At 49.4% G+C, this 21,584-nt stretch overlaps 1 protein-coding gene across 1 annotated transcript in view; it reads left to right on the top strand.

Annotated features, from left to right (window-relative positions):
* The window catches only part of LOC119382488 (lutropin-choriogonadotropic hormone receptor-like), a 242,594-nt gene that overhangs the window by 157,282 nt on the left and 63,728 nt on the right, over positions 1-21,584 (top strand). Inside the window, exons 6-8 of the mRNA XM_049411513.1 lie at positions 15,736-15,801; positions 15,930-15,998; positions 16,348-16,422. Of these exons, the coding sequence (XP_049267470.1) occupies positions 15,736-15,801; positions 15,930-15,998; positions 16,348-16,422 (210 nt within the window). The remainder of the gene's footprint in view (positions 1-15,735; positions 15,802-15,929; positions 15,999-16,347; positions 16,423-21,584) is intronic.

Here is a 21,584-nt window from a genome sequence, read left to right as displayed (position 1 = left end):
TTGCGCAAAACTTTGCGCATACTTGCATGCAAATTATTCAGATTGGTGTTTTCTTGCGTGAACGCCTTCTTAAACGGCATGTTTGCTGTCTCCATATTGTCGGAGCCGAAACAAAATCTTTGTGCAAAACTTTGCGCAACTTAGTGCAGCCTTCCCACATTTCTTTATATATTATTTGGACGAGATATATATCTAAATGTCCCCCTCTAAAGCCAGCTGATTCTCCATACCGATTGAAATAAAGTACCATTGCAAATGTTTTAAGGCATCTTTATGCTTCAAGGTCGCGTTATGAGGTTCAGAAAGGGCAAGCGCAGTGAGTCGGTAACATAGCGGCGGAGGAGGGGGGAAATGTCAGTGGCGGCGTTCGTAGAATGTTCTAGAAACGACGGCAAAACGGGCGCAGCGCACCCGCTCTCCTTGCATACGTCGCCGCGTGGGCTCAGGGCTTCATTCCACATCGCTATGAGTGACGACACATCAGGCCCTATTGGCCGCGAGATCGACCTATAGGTGACAGCACCGTCGCCACGTTAGTGTGGAGAGGCGGTCGGAGGCGCGTATACAAATGTACACAGCGGCGCTTCGTTGTGAGCGGTTTGAGCCGATTGTCGGCGAATAAGATGCGTTGATTGCTGCTTACTGGTAATATATACGCTCTTCATTGTTGAATCGATGCATGAAGATCATCCAACGTTACTATTACTAGTGAGAGAAGCGCAATCTGCCGATTAAAGGGATGCTCGCCCTGGATGACAGTCTGCGCTTACGCACTATATGACGTTTTTTATTGTTTTCTCTGTACGTGTTTAGCTTGCGTTTTGTGTACTACGCACGACTGAACTCTTTAAGTGTTTACTTCTTGTTCATTTGTATACTAACCCATATTCCTGTGCAATGAGTTCAATAGCACTGTTCACGCGAATGCGCATATATACGCAGGTAAGAGTTTAGCACAGAGCGTTCATCGATTGATTACTTGCACGACAACGATGCAACAAAGGTCCGGTTATTTTATGGAACAAGTGTCTTTTTTTTTTCAAACTAATGATGTCCGCTGCCTTCCATCAATTTATAACAACTCCACACAAACGCTCAAGATAATGTAAAACGAAAGGATGAGGTTTTGCGTGAAATTATACGACACAAATGCAAGGCACGCCGTGGGAATTGATTTTGAACATCTGGGTCCTTCAAAGCGTACCTAAATCTAAGCACACGGGTGGTTCTGCATAACTTTCGCCCCATGTTAAAATTGCGCGCGGCAACTTCGTTTTATCACTGCCGTGTCATTCCATTGTCTGTTTTTTCTTTTCTTTTTTTAGGGACAATTTGAGTACCGAAGTCTCAGACTTCACTTGATAGAAATATTTCGCTGTAGCGGGACCACGATCGTACAATAAAAGGACGTCTTAAGCACAATTAAAGCTCATCATGAACTGGAGTGCCGCGGTTATACACCTAACAACGCGAAAGTGCATGAGCCTCGTTTTTGTTTACCACCGAGTCACTGAAACGCTGCATTCACACACTATTTAATGTTCCTCATGTTTGGGACTATGCCAAGCGCACTTTAGGGTGTGCTTGAACGAGAAAGCGGCACCAACACTGAAATGGTACTGGCGAACGAAGGGTACGACACCAATACACAGCCCTCTCGAAAGTCGCACTCACTGATCTTATTACAATGCGCATGCAGCCGAGCAAGCTCATTTGCTTCTGTACACCATGTTAGGTATACGTACGAGCAGTGACACTCGCGCTGACATAACAGAACAAACCGCCATTTGAGAACGTGCAGGACGTACGCGCACATGCAAACTGGACATGGCTAGCAGACGACGCAGGGAGCAATCCACACTAGGCGCGCTTCAGCCAGTAGCCGCCAGGCGGCGACTCCGCTCGATCTCGCGGCCAATAGTCGCGGGCGGGGAAGACCGAGAAAGTACGCCACGGCGAAAGAAGATAGAGCAGCTCGAAATGAACCTCGTCGTAACCGCCGTCGGTAGGAAGCATCAAAATGGATCAGGGCGCGGCCGCGGCCCAACGATGGCAACAGGCGGCCCTAATGCGACGCAGGCGTTCTGGGAATACAGAATTTGTGGAGAGAGAGGGGCCGCCGTCGTAACAGCAGATCAGCAGAAAGTAAAGTTCAACAGAAGGTCCAACTAGGCTTACCTTCACATTCTTAGAAAGTTCGAGGAATCCGCCGTAATTTTTACGTGTGGCCGTCCCGGTGGGGTTAAAGTGCTCGGCTGCTGATCCAAAAGAGGCGGGTTCGATCCTGGCCGCGGCAGTCGCATTTCGATGGAAGAGAAATGCCAGAAGCCCGTGTACTGTGCTATGTGAGCGCACGTTAATGAACCCCAGGAAGTCCGAATTATCCGGAGCCCTCGACTACGGCGTTTCTCACAGCCTGAGTCGCTTTGGGAAGTTAAACCACATAAACCAACCTGCCTATTTTACGTATGCATAACAGTATGCCAATGACACTGTAGGTCTATACTCTAACGTATCCGTAAGATGTTGACACTTCTCGTCTCATAATTACGCCGAGTAAGAACTATCCCATAAATATTTTGCAAAGCCATTTTAACTTCTTTCGCACTGGACTTCCGTTTTGTTTCTGCAACTGCAGCTAGTGAATACGCGGCTTATCTTAATACTTCAATTACTAATATAATGGTTTCACACTTTAAGGATAACAAGGAAATTTGAGAAAAAAGCCGCACAAATAGCCAAGGATCAGTGTAACGTTGAAAGACAAGAGGACGTCGATATAGACAGGAGAATAAATTTGTGTAACTGATATGCTTTTCAAGATAAATAGAAACAAGTTGACCTCGGCAGGACATTTGCAATGCATAGATTTGGTAAGCTGTTGTCTATTGCAGGCCAGAAAAAGGACGCACCCAAGTATTGCAGAGGATTAGGTGGTGATATAAAATTAAAAAAAAAGGTATGCATAAAATAGAACCGTCGAGATTCAGTCTCGTTGCTACGACATATTCAAGGAGTACCAGCCCAACATGGAGCAGGGACACGGCATAGGCAGCCGAACTATGCATTTTTTTTTGTAGAATCGGGCCGAGATTGCATGTACATCCAGGTTACGTTAAATCAGCATAGATACCATGCCTACAATAAATCACATTCAGTGAGCAATTAATCTTTTAGATAGAGATACAGAGTGAATGCTTACGCCTCGAAAACCAAGTCGATCGATTTATTACAGCCTCACTTATCAATTTATAACACGAGTGTCATTTGTTTTTGACGAAGCGAAGCATCTCTAATCGGCATCGACACATGTCACGAAGTCGAACTCGTCGAAGCTCATCACCTTTGGAAGTTAGCGAATTTTTTGTATGCTTCATCAGTCTGCGTTGCATTATTCCTTGTGGCACAGAATGGACTCAACTCACGCAAGACAGGGTTCACTGTAACCGTCCTCGTTTTTTTTTTTATTTTTAAATGCGAAGCATTTCTTAGCGAACCTCAGGCACTTTGGCCGTTTCTATCTATCTATCTATCTATCTATCTATCTATCTATCTATCTATCTATCTATCTATCTATCTATCTATCTATCTATCTATCTATCTATCTATCTATCTATCTATCTATCTATCTATCTATCTATCTATCTATCTGTGGGATGACGTGAGGCGTTCACTTTCCCACATATTTTATTGCTGCGTGCTCTCCGCTGTACAACCACAGCCGCTGTAGTTCTTGCGGGCGTCTTCTTCTCACGCGCTAGGTTCGAACGTGCGGAGCAGCTGAAGCGCAACTTCGTCGTCTTCTCTCGCGTTGACGGCTCGCCATAGGGCCCCCCCCCCTCTAGCGAGGTAGCCAGTGCGCGAAGGAGCGATCCTTATGAGTAGCTGGTAGTTGCTACTGTTGCGAAGCGCGTTCGTCTGGTGTTGGAGGATGGCTTGTCGTCTGCTAGGACGGCGTCGGTGTAGAGGAAGGCCGGCTAAATGCGGTCAATGGAGACACTGTCCTCGCGTCCATTAATCAGCAGGACAAAATGCTTGGGGCAACGCTTGATGACTCTAAAGGGTCCGTCGTAAGGCGGTTGTAGTGGTGGTCTGATAGCGTCGTGCCGTACGAAGACGTGTGTGCAATCCCGCAGTGCACGACTGACGAAACTTGGGCGTGAGTGTTGACGTGGTGGGATAGTAGACACGTCTTTCATGGCGTTCCTGAGGCGACTGGCATAATCAGCGACGTCCATTGGTGGTACCGGAGACACGTCGAAAAACTGGCCAGGAAGCCTTAAGGTCGTGCCAAAAACGAGCTCAGCTGAGGAGCAAGAAGCGTCCGTGCGTATCGTGCTGCGAAGGGCGAGGAGGACGAGTGGCAGTCGCTCCGTCCAGGGTATCAACGATCGTGAGGCCATGAGCGAGGCTTTGAGTTGGCGGTGAAAGCGCTCAACCATGCCATTCGACATAGGGTGGTAGGCTGTCGTCTTGATGTGGTTGACACCAAGCATGCGGGACAAAGTCCGGAAGAGCGCGGAGTCAAATTGACGACCTCGATCCGTTGTGATGGTCTTGGGAACTCCGTAGCGGCTTATCCACACGGTGATGAGTCCGTGGGCAACTGACTCTGCGGTGATGTTGGTGAGCGGTAGTGCCTCAGGCCACCGCGTGAACCGGTCTACGCACGTTAATATATACCGGCGGTTTTCCGATGGGGGCAAAGGGCCTACGAGGTCCAGGTGCACGTGACTAAACCGTGAGTCCGGAGGTGTGAAGGTACCCAGTGGGCTGACTGTGTGACGCTGGACTTTGGTTTGCTGGCACTTGAGACAAGCACGTGTCCAGAGGCGGACGTCGATGTTCATACGTGGCCATAGATATCGCGCTGTGATGAGGCGTTGAGTCGCACGTATGCCGGGGTGCGACAAGGAATGCAAGGCGTCAAAGACACTGCGGCGAAATGGCGCTGTGTAAGGAGGAAGAAGAACAACATGCCGCAGTGGGACACCACCTCAGCTGGGAGAGCCAAGAGCGAGCTGTTGGTGCCAGCGCTGCGATTCTTGCGTCGGTTGTCGCCGCCCGCTTTCACCGTCCGTAGGCATCCTGCCCAAGTGCTACTTGCGCCAATAAACCCCGTATCAGAGTGGTGGAGGTGCTGGGTACTCAACCTGGAACTCCGAAACAGGAGACTACCCGCTGCCCCTGAAATGGCCAACGAAACCGCCCAGCAAGGCACGACCCAACCTCCGATGGTCATCGTGCCCACGGCGCTGCGCCTGCGCGATCCACCTTTCTTCAACGGCACCGATGAGCAAGACGTCGAAGACTGGCTGTCGACATTTGAAAAGGTGGGCGCAAGCAACAAGTGGGACGACCCTTCCAAGCTGCAATATGTTTCTTTCTACCTGAAAGAGGTCGCAAGCCTCTGGTTTAACAACCACCAGACAGAATTCACCACCTGGAGTGATTTCAAGCAACGCATTGCCGATGTGTTCGGTCGCCCAGAGGTACGGAAGCTCCGTGCTGAACAGCGCCTACGGGGGCGTGCACAGTTGCAAGGAGAAGGCTTCACAAGTTACATCGAAGACGTACTCGACTTGTGCAAGCGCCTTAACCCTTCGATGAGTGAAGGAGACAAGATCAGACACATCTTGAAGGGGATAGACGACGACGCCTTTCAGATGCTGCTGGCCAAGGACCCGCGGACTGTGTCTGAACTCGCCACTCTGTGCCAGAGCTTCGAGGAACTGCGGAAGCAACGGCTCTTGACACGGCGGCCAGCGGCTACAGACGACACTCTCGCGGCGTTGACCCTCGGTGGTGAGCACAACCCGCTGCTGTCAGAAATCAAACGGTATGTGCGCGAGGAAGTGGCTCGACAACTGTCGTGCCTGTCGTATTTACCGACAACAGAACACACTACTGAGCGTCTCGCGCCAGCCATCCGACAGGTGATACAGGAGCAGGTCTCCGAGGCACTGCCGTCCGCCTCCCAGCCAACACCTGTCGCCGCGCCACTGACTTATGCCGCTGTTACTGCTAATCCACCGCGACCTCTACCTTCGTCGACTCCTCAACCTGTGCGAGTACCAACGACGCCTAGTACACAGCAGTGCTACGGAAACCCCTGGCGCACAGCTGACAACCGTCCCATTTGCTACGCTTGCGGGTATCCAGGCCATGTCGCGCGCTTCTGTCGTCGGCGCTTCGCAGCGACTTCTGCTGCACCGAGGTACCCCGACTACTCTTTCCGGGCCCCGTACGACGCGCAACGCGAACCGCCACCTCAACGTGATCGACTACCAGCTGAACATGACCCGCTGCCAGCCGAACGAGACCGCCAACGTGCTTCCGAGTACCGACCGTTCGCTTCCCGTCGCTCACCCTCACCACGGCGCCGTTCTCTGTCACCCCTGCGTCGCCGACCGAACCAGCTGGAGACGGAAAACTGACTGCCGCAGCTCCGGAGGCACGAGCTGCGTCGTCGTCACACTGTGTAAGTCCTCGCCTGTCCCCCGCCAATGTTATGGAAGTGTTCGTTGAAGGTTTCCGAACTCTCGCGCTTGTCGATACTGGTGCTGCCATATCTGTGATGAGCCGGAAACTTTGTCGCTCTATAAGAAAGGTAACGACGCCGCCTTCCGGGTTTTCGCTCAGTACAGCGAGTGCGCAACAAATTCAGCCGGTTGGAGCATGTACGGCCAGAATCGTCATTCAGGACGTTTTGTACCACATAGAGTTTCTCGTGTTGGCCACGTGTTCGCATGATATAATACTCGGATGGGATTTTTTGTCACGCCACCACGCCGTTATTGACTGCGCGCGCGCGCAGGTGGAACTTTCTGTGTTTTCTGAGGCCCCATCTACCGACAGAGAACGACCACTCCATGTCGGCAAGCTTGTTGTTGCCACTGACACTGACGTTCCTCCTCTGAGTGCCGTCATAGTTCCTGTCCACTGCGCTGAATTTTCTGGCACTACCGTTGTGTTCACGCCATCTGACGCTTTCAGTCGCCGCCACAGTACATCGCTGCCATTTGCGGTTCTGCCACCTCATCAGCATGCGACGGGAATATTGGTTTGCAACCCCACCGTATGCCCTATCACTTTGCACATTAACGAGACGCTTGGCCACGTCCAGCCTGTAGACGAAAATACTATCGTGCCCATTGAATCCTGCGAAACTGAACCAAAACTTCATTTGAACGCTGTGACCCCGCGTGTTACATCGGATGACGTCTCCTCGGATGTATTCAACCGCTCCATCGCAAGCGAGCTCCCTCAGGATAAACGGGCACAGCTTATTGCGCTTCTTCATGAGTTTAGACATTCGTTCGACTTCCCGCAGAAGGCACTGAGTAAAACCAACACAGTTGCTCACCATATCGACACGGGCAGTCACACTCCGTTGCGGCAACGGCCCTACCGTGTATCACCAACGGAACGGAATATCATCGCGGAGCAAGTGAATGACATGCTTCAGCACGGTGTCATCGAGCCTTCTTCTAGTCCCTGGTCTTCACCTGTAGTGCTCGTGCGGAAAAAAGATGGTTCGATTCGATTTTGTGTGGATTACCGACGTCTCAACAAAATTACGCGGAAAGATGTCTACCCTCTTCCCCGCATCGATGACGCCATCGATTGCCTACAAGGTGCCGAATACTTTTCGTCATTGGACTTACGTTCAGGTTACTGGCAGGTCCCGATGGCAGAATGTGACCGTCCTAAAACAGCGTTCGTTACTCCAGACGGCCTGTACGAATTCACAGTAATGCCATTCGGTCTGTGTAATGCGCCTGCAACGTTTGAGCGCATGATGGACAGCATTCTACGCGGCCTAAAGTGGCAGATATGTTTATGTTACCTCGATGATGTTGTCGTGTTCTCACCAGATTTTCCTACGCACGTCGACCGTTTGCGCACGATTCTTCAGTGCCTTACCAAGGCAAACCTTCAGCTTAATCTGAAGAAGTGCCGCTTCGGGGCTCGCCAACTCACAATACTTGGTCATGTTGTCTCAAAGGATGGAATTCTTCCAGACCCGGACAAACTTCGTGCGGTCGCCGAGTTTCCTAAGCCGACTACACTCAAAGAACTGCGGAGCTTCGTCGGCTTGTGCTCTTATTTTCGTCGTTTCGTCCGTAACTTTGCGTCGATTATAGCACCACTTACGAAACTACTTGCTGGCCCTGCTAATCTTTCCAGTTGGACCCAAGCATGCGACGAAGCCTTCGACACATTGCGCCGCCTGCTTACGTCACCACCCATTCTGCGCCATTACGACCCCACTGCTCCGACCGAAGTGCACACAGACGCTAGCGGCGTCGGTCTTGGCGCAGTGCTCGCGCAACGTAAGCCCGGCATTCCAGAGTACGTCGTCGCATATGCTAGCCGCGCCCTCACAAAAGCAGAAACCAACTACTCCGTCACCGAGAAAGAGTGCCTCGCAATTGTGTGGGCATTAAGCAAGTTTCGTCCTTACTTGTACGGACAGACTTTCGACGTCGTAACCGACCATCATGCACTCTGTTGGTTAGCTTCTTTGAAGGATCCTTCCGGTCGCCTTGGACGTTGGGCTCTTCGCCTACAAGAATTTGACATCCGCGTCGTCTACCGATCTGGGCGAAAACATTCTGACGCGGACGCGCTCTCTCGATCGCCAGTGCAATCTAGTGAAGACCCGCATTCAGAAGCTGCCTTTCCCATCACTGCCGTTTCCGTCACGAACATGTCATCTGAGCAGCGAAAAGACCCATGGATTGCCTCTCTCCTCAACGTCCTTTCCGACTCTTCAACGTCTGCATACCCACGTGCTCTTCGTCGCCAAGCCACACATTTTGAGATACGAGACGCGTTATTATACCGAAGAAATCACCAAGCAGATGGTCGCAAATGGCTCTTGGTTATACCAAGCCACATGCGATCTGACGTATGTGCATATTTTCACGCTGACCCGCAACATGCTCACGCTGGCGTGTTGAAAACATACCAACGGCTCCGCCAGCGTTACTACTGGCGTGGCATGTACACCTTCGTCCAAAAATATATTCGATCATGTCCATTGTGCCAACAACGAAAGTCATTTGCCCATTCACCCGGATTACTGCAACCTCTACCGTGTCCGGCACGCCCTTTCGACCGTGTTGGCATTGATCTATATGGACCGCTTCCTTACACCGCAGCTGGCAATCGATGGATAATTGTCGCCGTCGACCATCTAACGAGATACGCTGAAACAGCTCCGCTACCTTCAGCCGGTGCTCGTGACGTAGCCAACTTCGTCTTACGCCGCTTCGTCCTGCGTCATGGTGCACCACGCGAACTACTCAGCGACAGAGGGCGCGTGTTTTTATCCGAGGTTCTTCAAGAACTCCTTCGCGCATGTCGCACGGTTCACCGCACCTCTACAGCCTACCACCCGCAGACCAACGGTCTCACTGAGCGCTTCAACAGAACGCTGGGAGACATGCTCGCGATGTATGTCGATTCTGACCAGTCAAACTGGGATGTGGTCCTCCCCTTTGTAACTTATGCATATAATACGGCAACGCAGTCAACGACGGGCTTCTCGCCTTTCTTTCTTCTATATGGCCGCGAACCGTGCGCCACCCTTGACACTATTTTGCCGTATCGTCCGGACGCCTCCGAATTCAGCCCTGTTTCTGAAATTGTACAGCACGCTGAAGAGTGTCGTCAGTTGGCCCGCTCATTCACCTCGGACAAACAGGCCCTCGAAAAAGAACGCCATGACCGCGACCAGCAAGTCGAGACTTTCGCCGTAGGTTCGCTCGTTTGGCTCCGACTGCCCTTCCATTCCCCTGGCCTGTCGTCCAAGTTTGCCCCCAAGTATCACGGTCCTTATCGCGTCGTGGAACGTCGATCACATATAACATACGTGATTGAGCCAGTCACGCCATCTACAGACAGGCGCCGCCTTGGTCGGGAGACAGTCCACGTCAGTCGCCTCAAACCATACCACGACCCCTTCGTTCTGTCGTCACCTTGATTCGCCAGGATGGCTCTCCTTTGTCGCCGGGGTGTTGTAAGGAGGAAGAAGAACAACATGCCGCAGTGGGACACCACCTCAGCTGGGAGAGCCAAGCGCGAGCTGTTGGTGCCAGCGCTGCGATTCTTGCGTCGGTTGTCGCCGCCCGCTTTCACCGTCCGTAGGCATCCTGCCCAAGTGCTACTTGCGCCAATAAACCCCGTATCAGCTGGAACATACGGGCTAGGACAACCGGTAGACATGTCACAAACGAGGGGAATCACGCAGCCTGGAAGTTGGACATCCTCGAACTTGAGGGAGTTCTCTTGGCGTCGGAGAACCTGAAGTTCGCTGTCCTCCTGTTGTGCAGGAGCCATGGCTGCAAAGTCGACTGGCGGGCGCTCATCCACCGTTGCGTTGATTTCTACGCGGGATAGTGCGTCAGCCACGGGGTTGTCTTTGCCACTGATGTGCCGGATATCGCTCGTGTACTCCGATAGGTAGGCAAGCTGGCGGATCTCACGTGGGGTGTGGGCAGAGTTGGTAGCGGTCGAGGTAGACGTGAGCGGCTTGTGGTCGGTGAGGATATGGAATTGCCTACCTTCGAGGACGTGACGAAAATGCTTGACAGCCAAATAGGCCGCGAGTAGTTCGCGACCGAACGTGCTGTAACGGGACTCGGTCTGTGAGAGTTTCCTAGAGAAGAAAGCGACCGGCTGCCAAACTCCGTCGACCAACTGCTGCAGGACTGCTCCGATGGCGAAGTCGGAGGCGTCCACGGTGAGTGATGTGATGGCGTCGCTCTTCGGATGCACGAGGAGCGTTGCGTTAGCCAGAGCTTCCTTGATGGAACTGAAAGCTGTCTCAGCGTCGTCTGTCCAGGAGATGGAAGCGTTCGGCTTCGTTTGACCGGAGAGAAGTGCATGTAGCGGTTGCAAGATGGCCGCGCAGTGTGGAATAAACCGACGGTAGTAGTTGGCAAGCCCGAGGAATTCACGCAGTTTCTTCGTAGTTGTTGGCCGTGGAAACTGCAATATAGCTTCCACGCGCGCCGTCGGTGGTGAGATCCCACGGGAATCCACGCGATGGCCAAGGAAGTCCAATGAGGAAACTCCGAACTCGCTCTTCGATCCGTTGACGACAAGTCCATATTTCCGGAGCCGCGTGAAAACCTGACGCAGGTGAAGTTCGTGATCTTCTGCTGAAGCGCTGAAGACGAGGATGTCGTCGATGTACGCGAAGCAGCAGGTCAAACCACGAAGAACCTGGTCCACGAACCGTTGAAAGGTTTGTGCTGCGTTTCGTAGACCGAAGGGCATCCGTATGTATTCAAACATGCCAAAAGGTGTTATTATGGCAGTCTTCGGTACGTCGGAAGGCTCGACAGGTATTTGGTGGTATGCCTTCACTAGGTCGATTTTGCTGAATACGGTGGAACCGTGCAGCAATGCCGTGAAGTCCTGGATGTGCGGTATCGGATAGCGGTCCGGTACCGTCACTTTAGTGAGGGTGCGATAGTCACCGCACGGTCTCCAGTCACCTGAGGGTTTGGGGACCATGTGTAGCGGTGATGACCAGGCACCGGAAGAGGGGCGGACGTATCCGAGGTCAAGCATGTGCTCGAATTCTTGCCGTGCTATCTTGTAACGGTCAGGTGCGAGACGACGAGCACGTGCAAACACCGGTGCTCCTACTGTCACAATGTGATAAGTGACATTGTGGCGCACTGGGTCTTCAAGAGATGGAGCACGGAAGAGGTCGGAAAATTCTTCCAGAAGCGCAGACCACGGCGGAGAGACTTTGGCATGAGCTTGCCCGAGACGTAAGGGTGGTAAATTCGATGTCACGCCTTGAACTGTTAGGTGGGTCTCAGAATCCACGAGGCGGCTATGTCGTAGGTCCACCACAAGCTTAAAATGCCAAAGAAAATCCGCACCGATAATTGGTACACGCAGGTCGGCGATTAAGAAAATCCAACGAAACGTGCGTCTCAAGCCGATGTCAAGCGTAACAGACCTCTGTCCGTAGGTCCGTATGGTGGAACCATTAACAGCTGTGACAGGCGGCGTTGTCTGGCGTCGTCGACGGTCCTCCAGCGTAGGAGGAACAACACACACTTCGGCACCCGTGTCGATGAGGTACCGAACTTTGGTGACGCGGTCCGTGACGTGGAATAGGCGGCTGTATGTCGGGCCTGCAACACTGGCCGCCGTCAGTGCGTGGCCCGTGCGTTTCCCGCAAACTGGCATGGCTGATGGCACTGACGAGCGCGTGCCTCGTATCGGTGGTGGTACCAGCAGACGCTGCGAGGCAGACTTGGCGATCTATCGCGGCTTTGGCGTCGTTGTCGTGAAGTAGAGCGTCGGTGGTCTGCTTTCAGCAAGCTCAGTTCAGCGGCCAGCTGGTCCACTTTGCGGTTGAGCTCCTCGTTAGCTTGAAGGAGGCGGTCTAAGCGGTCATCGCGGACCGGCGCAAAGTGGGAAGAATCACGTCTCTCGATAGCAGATAGCGGAGGGGCACCGATATCCATAATCTTGTCGGCCATCTGTGCCAGTGAGTCAAGAGTTTCCGTGGAGGACACACTCAAAATCATCCGCACCTGCTGCGGCAGTCGCTGTAGGAAGAGTTCTCGTAGGATGGATGCGTCCAATGCAGCAGGGTTGTCCCGGATGAGATGTCGCATGAGACGCAGAAGCTCCGTAGGTTTGCGGTCACCGAGTTCCTCCGCGGTGAGCAGCTGCTGCAGCCTACGCTGTTCCGACTCGGTTGTCCGGCGGATGAGCTCTGCTTTAAGAGTGTCGTAGGGGTTGTCAGGAGGCGGAGAGCGCAGAATGTCTCTTACGATGGCGATGACAGCAGGTGGTAAAGCGCCGATGACATAGTCGTACCTCGCTGATTGCGATGTGACCCGGTGTCGTCGGAAGAGTGGCTCGACGCTCAGAAACCAGAGTTCCGAGTCCGCCTGCCAAAACTGCGGTATCTTGAGAGTAGCGACGACAGGGTCGGATACCGTGGGATTCGGCGTTGCGTCACTGTTGGGTGTGGTGTCCATGGTCAGTCGGAATGTACGTTGCTGAAGTCCTTACTGTAGTCACCGAAGAAACGGTGACTACAGTAAGATCTACAGTAAGATCTACAGTAAGATCTAGCCGCCTACGTCTGGGCGCTCTCCTGGTCGTCTCCATAACTTGCAATCGACCAAATTTGGCATAGCAGGGGATCACTCTATGACAAACACTATTCACTGGTCATGACATGAATAACGCAAAATACCTGTCGCGTACGTCATGAAACCCTTTCTCTCGGTCACGTGTGGCACATACCCGCATACCAAAGTTCATGTTATGCGGGTAAGTGCCACAGGCGATACAGAGTCTCAACCAACACAGTAACTGCGAACACACACATTGACACGCAAGGAAAGTGATAACAATAATAAATATTTGGGTTTTATTTCCCAAAACCACGATATCATTATGAAAGACGCCATAGCGAAGGGCTCCGGAAATTTTGACCATCTGGTATTTTTTAACGTGCACCGAGATTGCACAGTACATGGGCATGTAGCATTTTGAGTCCCTCGAAATGCAACCGCCGCTGCCGGGATCGAACCCGCGACGTTCGGATCAGCAGCCGAGCATCGTAACCGCTACACCGCCGCGGCCCACGCAAGGAAAGTGACGGAGTAGAACACAGAACACCCCTAGAAGACGCTCAACTGCCATACACTCGACTACGTGGTCAGCAACGTGCACTAGGTGGAATACAAGAAAACCGGGTTGAATGCTTCCCTACAATAAATCTGCCGAGAGGACCAGGCCTCTCATCATTACCGGTGGCTTCAACATTGATTTATCAAGACCCAGCAACGCCTGGTCCTTATACTGCGTGAAAGATGGCTTGGATGTGGAGAGGGCATCAAAAGACCTTGCTGCCACGTCCTGGACAGGAGGCATCGTAGATCATTTCATCGTAAGAGGCATCCAGGATTTCCATCAGCTGCACTATACCTCGCACTTCACTACACTTAGACCCCTCGTAGCCGCGATCACGAACGGATCCGATAACAAGTCCGGTGCAGCTGCTGGTGCTCACTGATCACGGTGATGATGACCATGTTCAAGAACTGTCAAGAACCCCTCCAAAAACATACACGCAAGTTCGTAACTGCAACACAACTGTAACAAGTGCAACTGTGACTATAACGTACGTGCAGTGCGCCTGCTCATGCCACTCGGCTGCCTACCATATATATAGGGAAACTTTCCTAAATAAGCTTAGTTGGGAGTAACGCCTGTATTGTGCTTCTGTGTTCCTTCTTTGTCCTGTTCGGATTCGCGCTATCCAATATTGATGAATGTAAGCACTACATATCAGCTTACCGCGTCTGGTGTTGGTAACACCCATGTTGCTGTTGGCATCGTTACGCTGCGGTAAACAACTGGTTACATAATACATATTGGACTCTTCAACATATGAGTGTGCGTATACCACTTTCACATTTATCTAGCGTCATTTCGTAACGTTTCGCTCAATGTGAAAAATTACGCCACAGCCACCATCCCGCGCATGCTTCGCATAACATTCATTCCCACGGTACGTGGGATCTGCCCAATTTTTTTTTCTTGCAGCGTACATTACCACGGTTTATACATTTCCAAATTTTCTGTTTTTTTTTATTACATCACTGATTGTTTTTTCGATATCTGTACAACAACTAAATGCTATATATTCATGTGTCTCCAACTAACGCTTTTTGTTTCTCTTGTGGCATTATTATTTCCTCTCTGGTGCGCTGCCCTTCTCTACAGTTGCAGCATTCCGGCTCCCGTGCTAGATTACCTGTTCAAAACTTCGTTTCAAGTAAATTCTCCATGTGAAATCACTCGCTTCAATTCGTATATGTGAATGTGTTCGATAAAGTAAATAGTTGAAAAGTCTAAATCTAACTTTCTGGCAATTAATCAAATATGCATTTTAAGTGCGTCCAACGTCCTTTTTTCTTCTTTTCTCTCTCTTTTTTTTTTTGCAATCCAGCTTGACGAGTGGATCAGTGCTATTTGTCACAGGTGGTTTCCTAAAATTTTGTTAACGTTAAAGAAGCGCCTGGTATGTCGATATTGTTTTCTAGATTATACAGCTTCTTTATAAAACATATAAAACGAGCATACCTTGCCGTTAATAGCATGAACTTGAGAAAAATCAGTTGATCCAATTTCTTCAATGTTTTACAACGCAACCCTCGGGACAGTTCTTCAGAAGGCAAATTTCGACGCAGTCACATTACATAAAACCCCCTCCACTTTTTTGTCTAATATTCAAGATCCACGTAATTTGTGGCGTTGATCATTCAACTTCAATGCTCAATAGAGGCAATATAGAAAGCGAGCGTCGCCGGGAGCGGGGAAAAGGCGGTCTCAAACGGAGGCTGCTCAGTGACAAAGTGCACAGGACGTGTTAATGATGGCATGTCGCAGCAAATGCGGCATGCTGCGGATGATATGCTGGTCAGACAAAGCGTTATGAACAGTTTGGTTTACCAAGCAGGATATTTTGTAGAGCCGGTTGTAGTGCATCCCGTTCCTGAAAATATTTACACCACTGTTCGCTATAGGATAAGTTGAGCGTCGAAGCTGATACAACCCGGCCTGTCAATATGCAGTTTTCATCCAAACCGTTGACATCAGCTTCATTATGCGCAACTAATGCATGCGTTCAAGTAAATTGTGAAATATTTTCGTGTTTTTTTTTTTGTTCGCTTTCAGAGACTTCGACAGCAACCGCATTGCTGAGCTTCCAGCGTATTCCATCAGGGTCAAGGCAGGAACACTGTAAGCCTCCATAGAAGCGATCATCTTGTCATTATTAGTTTACGGAGTTCAGCAGTGGCAATTAGCCCGATATGCAGCCGTGTTCTAATTTTTGCATTGAGATTCTCTCAATTCTTTCTTTTTTTCAGGATACTCAATCACAATTCCATTGCGGCAATACGCGGAGCGGCATTTGATGGCTCAAAAATTGCTGAAGTGTGAGTATCGGAGTTATATATATAGAATTACTGCAGCATATACTGCAGGAGGAGAAAAAAAAAAGCCTTATTCATGAATACCTGCAGTGGTTATGCTGATCTTTGTAATTGAGACTCTCTTTATACACCATTGGATTGCTTATATGTACTTGTCGGTGTTTTTGTAATGCATGTACTTGACCAGTGTCATCACTAAGCGGGACGTACACGCAGCTCTCTGCCTCACGGGTTCTCCCAGATACGCGCGTCTCTTTGGCATCAAGGCCACTTAATCTGTAATTTAGGCTGCATATCTTGTCGTTCACATGCTATATCGACGAAGTCTGGAATACCGATTATTTATTTTCAGGAGACTGCGTGGAAATCGAAAGCTGACGGTGGTCGAAGACGATGCCTTCTACGGACTTTCGAACCTCAGCCATCTGTAAGATCGCAACACAGATTGCAACTTTGTTGTTGTTGTTGTTGTTGTTGTTGTTGTTGTTGTTGTTGTTGTTGTTGTTTATCACTTTTCGGGCTCAGTTCAGAAATCAGTATACCTGCTCCATTCACAATCGCATCATCCAACATTAATTCTATGTAACATACATGCAAATTTCTCATCTGCGCGTACGCGACGTCGTAAAGTCCCGCTCACATTTGTGGCAACTCAATTCAAAGTAGCGTAATTTCGTGAGTATGTGTCAGGGGTGCACAACGCCTCGCCCTTGTGCTTGCGTATATTCGTAGATGATGAATGGCTTTGGGATTTTACAGCACTTACGTGCTCCTTATAAGCAACCGAAGTATTCAGCAACAAGACGGTTGACATGCTGTCTTCTGGACGAACTATTTATTTTCCAAAAGTCTCGTTTCTTTCATTCTCGCCCACTCTTTCTATTAGTAATGTCGACAAGACTCCAGATTTGTGCTAAGTAAAGACGATACGATGCATTTGGTGGGAAAAAAAGGCAAAATCCAAGTTCATTCCCAGAGTGTTCCCGCCACCTTCCGCGACGAATGGTCGATCCCAGCGATAATGCACCTGTGACCGTCACTGCCTAAGGGCGAAAAGAATCCTCCTGAGAGAGTGCCACAAAAGAAACGTCGTATAATTTTGCCAGAGTGCCCATTCTCATTTCTCATTGATTATTATTTTTTCATTTCAGTTAATCCAATAGAAGAAAATAGTGCCCGACATGGGCTGGCATCCTCCCACACGGGCATATTTTAGGCTCCTTCGGTCCCTCCTGTCTTACCTTCATTTCCTTATCTCCTCGACCTTCATCGCGGGAAGGGTACCCAACCGGAAGAAACGCTGCTTGCTTCTACGCTCTTTTTCTTCTTTAAGTTTGCTTCTTCTTCTTTTGAAGCATTTCTTCTTACGCGTAGAGGGCTCACAGCTCGGCGGAGGTGCTCCAATCTGGTTTAATGTGCAGCTGAGGCTGTCAAGACCCCTTCGCTTGATAGGCAGTACGGCTGACTTATCGGCCGGAATGTCCGCGTCAGTCTCCGTCAAAAGCCCGCCGTCATCGCAGTGCCTTGTCGAAGCGAATTTTCAACTTTGGCGTGCTTTAGGCCCCACGCCCGCAGGCGTATATCATAAATATTGAAATCTGGCATTCCTTAGTTTGGTTGTGGGGAAATTCTATGTGACTAGCAGCACGTGAGGCGCGTGGCGATGGGAGTGCATTCATGAATGCGCTTAGTCCCAGACATAGCACTGCGCATTTCCCGCAGAAAGAAAAGCAAGAAAAAAAAGAAAAAAAAAGACTAGCGAGAGGGCACAACGTGCCTCGCCGCACTTTTACGCCATCCGATTGTGGTTGTTTTTCTTCAAATGTTTTTCCTATATCAGGAGAGCTGGTTTCGATTTGCATCCAGCAAAGTTTTCGGCACCGAAACCGAGTGCGAAACTAGCAACTTTTTCGCATTTGACTTTCTATTCGCCTCTACTCGGTATGCAAAGGGCTTGAATTGACCTAATGCAAAATTCACCGAAGAAGCTGCTCTCCTTAACCAAATGACCCTCAGACGTTGCTCTGCATCTTTTCGTGTTTTTTTTTTTTTTTAAGAATAGGAATACCCATCCCGGTTCTTGGACTCCTATAACTTGGCGCCGGTCTCCAACTATACACGGGCTATAAACAATCACTGAATTGGCTACAACCAAGACGACGGATGAAAACGCACCAGTCTCTCTTAAAAGGAAAATCTTGTCCGCGTATCGGCAAACCAGCTCTTGCGCTCTGGATTATTCACGGCGCGTAAGAAATAGTGGCCCGCATCCATGCCAAGCTGGTCTTTGGAAAGCGCACTGCAATATTCAGCGCGAGAAATAAAACGACAATAACCACACTAGAAAGGAACGCAAGTGTATCGCTATACGGCCGCTCGATAGCGATGTCCACAAACTGAACTTTACTTTAATGAGGAACACTTATGTATACGTGTACATTATATGAGTGACAAGGAATAAGAAGCACTGGAGTATTTGTTGTTAAAGGGACACTGAAGTGAAACAATGAATCGGTTGATTGATAAATTGTTCTCTGAGAACTTTGTTGTCCTTAAGTTTACAATCATAGGCTTATTAATAGAGGAGAAAATCAAGGTCGAAGTTTCTATTTTCAATTTCTCGCCGAAATCTCCGCACGTGACGTCAAAGATTTCAAAGGGAGTTTTAAGTTTTCTGTCGACATTGGCCCAACGAAGTTCATTGAAACTTGGTATGTTAAGGCTTTGGCTTCCTCAAAAGACGACGTACTTCCTTTTTACCGATCAGGAACTACGTAGGCCCTAGCAGACGCCGTCAAAACTTGGGACGTGACGGCGACTGGTGCGAGAATTTCAAGGTGGCGTCGCCACCCACATTTTCTTTTTGCGCGTCTTCTCGCTTACCATGCCTTTTCTCACGGTAAGTGTGGTTATTGCGGTATTGGGAAAGGGTAATTTACCAATACGAGAAAAATCGTTTTTCTCTTTAGTGTCCCCTTAAGTAGCATCGAGTGGCCGACAACTCCTGGTGACCCCATGAGTATATGAGCGTGAGACCAGTGCGATCTGTTTAATACAAGGCGTTTATGCTCGCCTGGACGATTCCCTGTGGCTTGAATAATACCACCTAACCATCGTAATAAACAAAAACAAAGATCAAGAAAGCGGGACATGTGTTAGCCCACGTAGCGGGAATGTGGCACGAGCAGTTCGATATATCCTCGAGTTCCAGGAGGTAATGCGAGCGCTCTGACAGTAAGGTGCACTCACACCGCCCTCACACTCTGCGTAAGCACATTTCTTCAGCAAGAAGACATTTCTTCACAAACTATCTCAGGAGTTGAAGTTTGTCCGTTCGTCTGTGGTATTTAACGTGTCAAAGCGACTCGGGCTATGAGAGACGCCGTAGTGGAGGGATCCGGATCAATTCGACCACCTGGGGTTCTTTAACGTGCACGGGCCTCTAGCATTTCGCCTTCGTCGAAATACGACCTGCGCGGCCGGGATTGAACTCGCGTCTCTCGGATCAGCAGCCGAGCACCGTATCCACTGAGCCATTGCCGCGGCTGCGATCATATTTCTTTTAACAGCGGAGTTGTTCAAGCTGGGCGTAATCAGTCTGTAGGAAACAGAACACTGTCACCATCATGAACCGACACGCGCTCTCCTCTCCCTCTTCTTCATCGTCTTCTTCATCTTCTGCTTCGCTCCCAGAACGCGTGCGCCGATTTCTCTGGCGCGGAATGCAATAACCCTGATGGGCGAGGCAACGAGTACAGAGAGAGAGAGAGAGAGAAAGAAATAGAAGTAAGAATAGAGAAAGAGAGAAATTCCTGGGGGAAAAAGTTTTTCGCAAGACGATCCCGCGTACCCACGATCCGAAGGCGAGAATCTTAACCACTCAGCTATCCAGACACGCTAGCAGAGCATAGCATAGCCTTGTAAAGTATAGTATAGCAAGGAGTTGGGAAGGGGGAGTCAGGGTGAGGACAGGTGTGAGGGTGAGGAGGAGGGAAGAGAGCAAAGCATAGAAAAAAGAGAAAGAGAGAACACGAAAGGCACAAAGAAGAAGGATATAAAGAGAAAGATTCAAAGAGAGCGAGAGAGAAAGAAATAGAGAGCGAGAGAAAGAAAGAAATAGAAATAAACAGAGACAAAAAAGTCATACACAAAAAACGTAGAGAGAAGAAAGAAATAGGAGAATAAAGAAAGAGAAAATTTGCAAAACTTAGCAGCACAGCAACAGCCAGGACTGGGCTAGGGGCCCACCAGCTCCGCTGCCTCCAGTGCAAGCTACGCTGATTTTTTTACGTTCTTCTTATTTGCAATGGTGCACAAGTGGGGGTGGGAGCAACGAAACCTGCCACACTGTATCATTAACCCGTTCTTTATTATAGTTTGTATAGAACGTTTACCAGTATAGATGTTGCATTCGCTTCACGTCGATGTGATGTACCGGAATTGTGAAACGTTCTAGGGGCCTCTGCTCACCCACTGTGATCTTACACAGTATTGTTTAATACCGATAGCATCGCCTCCACGCCATCACGAGTTCCTGTGCAACTTCGTGGCGATGGCTCAAGAGAAACAAATTCTGAGAAGTGTCGATATTACGTAAGCTCAGTTAATCATATTGAAGCTAGCAAAGCCAGAACAATAGAGTAAGATCTACAAAACACACACTCGAATTCTGTACTTCCCAATAAATTTGCAAGGTGGTTGAATGATTACAGTGCTAGCTCTTTTTCCTCTACGAGTTTACGCCAAAATATGCAGCGAGAACACCCAATTTCTTTGTTATTATTACCACGCGCTTAATCCATCTGCGGTTTTGTTTGTGCTGCACCGACCCCGTTAGTGACTCGGGCCTAAACGCCTTCATTCTGTAAACGTCGCCTCTCTGTTCAACGTAATAATATTCCGAAAACAAAGCAAGAACGAACGACGATTACTTTTTATTTATTTCAAAGAATAGGCGCAGAAATAGCCCGTGAACGACGCTTGTTTAATCGGTCTAACATCGCAGAGCAGCTTACTCATAAAATATTGCTGAATATCCCACAATTTAAAAGCACACCTCCTCATACATGGCTTTCTTTACATCACATGCCTTGAACAAATACATTTTCCAAGGAATTTTCTCCGCACGCGTTAGGTCCCCCAAACCTTTTCGCTGGGAAGAATGCGGCACAGCGTTCGGCATTTGCCTAAAGAAATCTCTTTTTCAGCGTTGTCGGCGTTATCCTCGTACATCGTTTCTCTAATATGTTCTTTTTAAATGCGAAGCGTTTCTTAGCGAACCTCAGGCACTTTGGCCGTATCTATCTATCTATCTATCTATCTATCTATCTATCTATCTATCTATCTATCTATCTATCTATCTATCTATCTATCTATCTATCTATCTATCTATCTATCTATCTATCTATCTATCTATCTATCTATCTATCCGCCTACGTCTGGGCGGCTTCCTGGTCGTCTCCATAACTTGCAATATATCAAAATTGGCATAGCAGGGAATCAGTGTATGACGAACACGATTCACTGGTCAGGACGTAATGAAATCCTTTCCCTCAGTTACGTGTGGCACATACCCGCATGTTATGCAGG

This window comes from Rhipicephalus sanguineus, chromosome 1, assembly GCF_013339695.2.
Source record: "Rhipicephalus sanguineus isolate Rsan-2018 chromosome 1, BIME_Rsan_1.4, whole genome shotgun sequence".
NCBI classification, from domain to species: domain Eukaryota; kingdom Metazoa; phylum Arthropoda; class Arachnida; order Ixodida; family Ixodidae; genus Rhipicephalus; species Rhipicephalus sanguineus.
Note: the sequence above shows the minus strand (reverse complement) of the source record. Positions and strands in the feature narration are given on the sequence as shown.